This window comes from Salvelinus sp. IW2-2015, linkage group LG30, assembly GCF_002910315.2.
Source record: "Salvelinus sp. IW2-2015 linkage group LG30, ASM291031v2, whole genome shotgun sequence".
NCBI classification, from domain to species: Eukaryota; Metazoa; Chordata; class Actinopteri; order Salmoniformes; family Salmonidae; genus Salvelinus; species Salvelinus sp. IW2-2015.
In genome coordinates, this window is record NC_036869.1 from 5,000,349 (window position 1) to 5,006,264 (window position 5,916).

Consider the following 5,916-nt stretch of genomic DNA (forward strand, 5'->3'; position numbering starts at 1 on the left):
TCACTTTCAGTTAGAAGAGGTGAGACTGTCTGCTTGTGTTCTTATATCTCACTAGTCAGCCCAAAGGCAGCTTTAGGTTCCACTGCGCACACAGCCTGAAACTCTTTACACTACTCCAAGAACCAGGGTAGCTAGGGAGAGGGTACACACTGGAACCCTTCACCACTACTCAAATAACAATGGTTAGCTTAGGGAGGTTTTTTTACCCCAACCCATTGGTAAACCCTTCACCACTACTCAATAACATGGTTAGCTAGGGGAGTTTACACCGCCACTATTAAACCCTTCACACTACTTCAATAACATGGTTAGCTAGGGGAGGTGTTACACCAATGGTAAAACCCTTCCACACTACTCAATAAACAGGTTAACTAGGGGAGGTTTACACACTGCGTAAACCCTTCACACTACTCAATACGTGGTAGCTAGGGGAGTTTACACACTGGGGTAAAACCCTTCACAACTACTCAATAACAGGGTTCAGCTAGGGGAGGTTTACACCACTGGTAAAACCTCTTCGACACTACTCAATAACAGTTACTAGGGGATGTTTTACACACTGGGAAACTCTTGTCACACTACTTCCAATAACAGGCGTTAGCTAGGGGAGGTTTACACACTGGTAAAACCCTTCACTCACTAATCAATAACATGGTTAGCTAGGGAGGTTTACACACTGTTAAACCTCACACTACTCCAATAGCATGCGCTTAGCTTTAGGGAGCGTTTACACACTGGTAAACCCTTCTTCACACTACTCAATAACAGGGTTAACTAGGGGAGGTTTACACACTGGTAAACTCTTTACACTACTCAATAACAGGGTTAGCTAGGGGAGGTTTAGGGAAATACTACAGGGAAATAGATCTGTGATGTTGGATTCAAAACTATTTTTGACTTCTTCACTCAATAACCATCTTCTGTATTGAAGGTAAATACCTGTGTCTCTCTTCTCTCTTTCAACTGTCTCAAACGTTGTATCTTGGCCAATGACTCACTTTGGGGAATAATCAACGAGACAAGAAAGAGAGAAAGAAAGAGAGAGAGACAGGACGAGAGAACTAGCGATGCTCCCAGGAGAGATGAGGGTGAGATGATTCCTTTGCAGTCTGCCGTAGGGAAAAGCAGATGGCATATCATCTCAATAAAAGAGGGACAGCAAACTAACCAGTAGTTCCCACAGATCAATTACCTGTCCAAAGACCGCCCTGCCTGCATCCCAAATGGCATATTATTCCCTATATAGGGCACTACTTTTGACCAATGGGTTTCTGATTAAAAGTAGTGCTCTACACAGTAAATAGGGTGCCATTTGGGATGCAGGCCCAACAAGAGAGGAAATAAAGAGGCCCTCATTATCCAGGGAATGACATCCTTCTACGGCAAAAAAAAAATAACTTTAGCTGCAAATGTATTTTCCCACCATACCCCATCCTGATGGGGTCGGTGCAATCTTTAATTAAATGTAGCCATATAACGATTTCCCTGCACATTGCACCACATCATAATGTATCTATTTAGCTACAGTACTTTACATATTGAGTGGAAGAATAGGAAGAAGAAGAGGAGGAGAAAGAAGTTATTTCTTGGGCGGAAGGAATGCGTGGTAACTAAGTCTGTGTGAGAGAGAGAGAGAGAGAGAGAGAGAGGGGGAGGGAGGGGAGGGACAGAGGGAGAGGGGTAGAAAAAGAGCAGAGGAAGAGGTACAAAGGGCATAGAGAAAGAGGAAAGGAGATAAAGAGAGAGAGCGAGAGTGAGAAAGCGAGAGACYGACATTGTGTTGTGAAGAAAGGACAGTTGTGGCTATTCTAGCTAGCTGTGGTTGTGTTGACGTCAGGGCTCCAGGCACAACACCCACGATAGGGTGAAGAGGGTGATCTCTCTTGCCCACATGTTAGTCAATGCCTCTCGTTTCTTCTATTCTGCTGGAACCAATGTGTTGCTCCACCACCGCTTTTAAATCCTCCTCCACTATTATGAGCTATCTTTATACTTCTTCAGTTATTATTTAGAAGTCCTCGATATGACCTTCTCTCGCTTTGTCTCCGTCCGATTATAGCTCTTGCCGTGTACGTATGCGTGTATAAAAAAGGTATTATCAAAAGAAAGGACAAAAACTGATGAATGTAGATATGATCATTTGAGCTTCGTCAACGTGACAGAAAATCCAAGCCTTGAAATTGTCATATGGTGCATAACATAAAGTTGACTAAGTCATTTTTACCTTGGACAACCTGTGTCCCAAACACACAGACACAGCCACCCCCCACCCACTCACAACCCCCCCTGTATGTAAAGGACTTACCTGAGCAGAAGGGCATGGGTGCGCTCCAGTGGCCGTTGAGCTGACAGGTGCGCGCCGACTCGCCCTTCAGCTGGCGCCCCCCTATGCATGCGTAGCGAACGGTAGAGCCGAAGGTGAATTTATCCCCGTTCAGCTGGCCGTTGGGAGGGGACCCGGGGTGACCACAGTCCACCACTGGAGGAGAGAGACACACACAAGATGGATGCTGTCAGCTCAGAGTGCTGACAGGACTAATGTAGTGGAAGGTACTGTCGTCACTCTCTAGAGGATTGAGGCCACACACTGTGTCTGCATCCCAAATGGCACCCTATTCACTATACAGTGCACTACTTTTGACCAGGGCCTATAGGGTAGTGCACTATATAGGGAATAGGGTTCCATTTCAGACACACACTGTATGTAAGCAATAAAGATAGCTAGAACAAGATGTGTGACTATGGATGGAACACTGTTCTAGTCTACTTCTCCTCGTTGAGGGGAATACTGTATCATACAAACTACTTAGAATACACACTATAGGCCAGTTTCCCGGACGCAGATTAAGCCTAGTCCTGGACTACAAAAAGTGCTTTTACGTCCAGGACTAGGTTTATTTTGGGTTCCGGGAAACCCATCCAAAATATCCAGTACCTCTGCTCATAGAATAAGACCAGTGTACGAGATTCACCACGATAAATATACAGTACTAGCACTTAAGCTCATAATGGCAACGTTCCAAAGTAGACGGTACTGTCCTCATCCTTTGTAATCATTCTTTGATCCATTTTTCACTTAGTAAATTATCAAGGCCAGGGTGCTAAAATAATCAAATTATTTTTTCAAATATTCACCCCACAATGTGCTACAATCAGCAAGTTTACTTTAAACTTTCTCCTCTTTTGTCTGCTACTGGCCTATAAAAAGTGAGCAGGTCCGGTATTAACATGCTAATTCAGCAGAAAGGACAAGGCGTGTCTAAATGAAAGGAACGTTTTGGACATGGTGTCGATGTCACAGCGGGGTGGATCAAACAGGGAACAAGGCATGGAGGGAGAAAGAACGTTCATTCATCTTGCCGAAGGTTTTTTCATCCCTTATAAAACACATCGCAACAGGAACACCAAACTGATTGGGCCTTAGTAGAGCTAACGTATGATACGGTTTAAGGGAAAACAGTAGGCTACACATCATAGTTCAATAAGGTTGGGATTGGGAGGGAGGGCACTGATTGGAGCCCCTCAGCCAGTAGGAGGCCCAGGTTGTGTTTGGAACACTGAGACAGCCAGTAGGAAACCTTGAAGCCCTGTGTATAAAGTAGATGTTGAGACATGCCAGGTTGCCAGTACAGCTGGTGTCTAATGCAGCTTGTTTTGAGGAGGATGTTGAAGATACACACCATAAAACAGAGGGATCAGCTGCCAATCTGGCATCCCTAATTAGTGTAATATCCACAGAGCTGTTCCACCTGTCCCTCAATASAACACTGATCTTAAGCAGAGGGGGTCAGGCAACTCATTCAGCTTCAATTAATGGAATAATATGCTAATTAGCCACGAGTGCCAAGTTGCCAAGTCGGCAGTCTCTCTCCGGGAAAGACAGACCGACCGTGAGACAGCGACAACAAATTATAGGAACAGGACACTTTAGATGAGCAATGTCTTTGAGCAGGTGCTGGATATCAAAATAAGTTCAGTGAATGGTAAAAAGAGACTCCGCATACCGCCATCTGTGGTTAACTCTGTGGTTTATTGGTGACAATGTTTCAACTGTCGAAACTTCTCTAATATACCACATGCTTGCATATATTGCAGTGTGCACATTACTGAGTCTCTTTCCACCATGTACTGTAACGTGTACGCTAAGAATCGGGAAGCAAGTACTGGGAGGGAATTTAATAAATAATGGAACATGGAACAAAACAAGAAACACGAGTAGCGTACAGATATAAGGAAGTGACAGATATAGGTGAGTCTCAGGAGGTGCAGGTGCGCGTAACGATGGCGGCAGGTGTGCGTAATAATGAATAAACTGGCGACGTCGAGCACCAGAGAGGGGGAGCGGGAGTAGACATGACAGTACCCCCTCCCTGACGTGCTGCTTCAGCCGCAGGAGCAGGCCAGTCGCTTCTACTGAGGCGCGGGAACCTATCGGGCCAGCCGAGGCACGGGAACCCGTAGAGCCGGCCGAGGCACGGGAACCRGTAGAGCCGGCCGACGCTCGGGAACCCGTAGAGCCGGCCGAGGCTCGGGAACCCGTAGAGCCAGCCGAGGCTCGTGAACCTGTAGAGCCGGCCGAGGCATGGGAACCCGTAGAGCCGGCCGAGGCTCGGGAACCCGTAGAGCCGGCCGAGGCACGGGAACCCATAGAGCCGGCCGAGGCGTGGGAACCTGTCGAGCCGGCCGAGGCACGGGAATCTGACAAACCGGCTGAGGCATGGAAGCCTGACGAGCCGGCTGAGGCATCACCAGTTGCTTCGGCAGTGGCACTTGGACCCGACGTCACCAGTAAAAAAAAAGATCCCTGTTGCTTCCCCTTGGTGAGGCGTTATTCTGTAACGTGTACGCTAAGAATCGGGAAGCAAGTACAGGGAGTGAATTTAATAAATAATGGAACATGGAACAAAACAAGAAACACGAGTAGCGTACAGACATAAAACACAGGAACAGAAACAATTACGCTTAGGGAAAGAACCAAAGGGAGTGACAGATATAGAGAAGGTAATCAGGATGGTGATGAAGTCCAGGTGAGTCTCATGAGGTGCAGGTGTGTGTAACGATGGTGGCAGGTGTGCGTAATAATGAATAAACTGCCGTTGTCGAGCGCCAGAGAGGTGGAGTAGAGGTAGACGTGACATATACAGTGACACCAGACTCACCGATGCACTCCGGTAGAGGCTTGTCCCACTGTCCCGTGGGCTGACAGGTAAGAACGGGTGAACCGAATAGGTAGAACCCTGGGCTGCAGTTGTAGAACACCACGGTTCCAAAGGTGAAGTTCCCGTGTTCTATCTTACTCTGTCTGATGGAGTTGGCTGGGATCCCAGGATCGGAGCAGTTGACCACTGAAGAGGAAGATACGGAGGGGGAAAAAGACAAGCATGTGTTATTTGACAGAAACATGGAAGGGATCAACTCATTCCAACACTTACCACACGCTTGACCTTCTGCAGTCACTCATATAGGGCCAAATCCTAACATGAAACGGAATTTTCGCGCCAATCTTCCATTGATCTTAATGCATAATCTTAATGCATGATAAAAAGGAATGATAATAAAAATATATACAAAATAGATAAGTGTGCACATCTCAAGCAAGTACATGGCACAATGGCTTATTACGAATTTCAAGAACCTGCAAGATAGATTTACTGGTATCAACAAAGGCCAACACAATGTGGGCGTTATATTTCCTCTTGCCAAAATAGTCCAATCAGATACAATGTAATTGATTCTAGTTTGTTCGATATGCAGGGCTTGTCCAATAGCATTCTGACCCTGGACATAGCTTCTGGTTACCTCAGGGCTTGTCCAATAGCATTCTGACCCTGGACTTAGCCTCTGGTTTCCTCAGGGCTTGTCCAATAGCAGTCTGACCCTGGACTTAGCCTGTGGTTACTTCAGGGCTTGTCCAAT

The 5,916-nt window shown here is 46.4% G+C and overlaps 1 protein-coding gene across 1 annotated transcript in view; it reads right to left on the minus strand.

Annotated features, from left to right (window-relative positions):
* LOC111954788 (CUB and sushi domain-containing protein 3-like) overlaps window positions 1-5,916 on the minus strand; it is a 53,054-nt gene that overhangs the window by 20,087 nt on the left and 27,051 nt on the right. Inside the window, exons 7-8 of the mRNA XM_023974701.3 lie at window positions 5,160-5,345; window positions 2,306-2,479 (exon numbers count right to left, since the gene is read on the minus strand). Coding sequence (XP_023830469.3) covers window positions 2,306-2,479; window positions 5,160-5,345 — 360 coding nt within the window. The remainder of the gene's footprint in view (window positions 1-2,305; window positions 2,480-5,159; window positions 5,346-5,916) is intronic.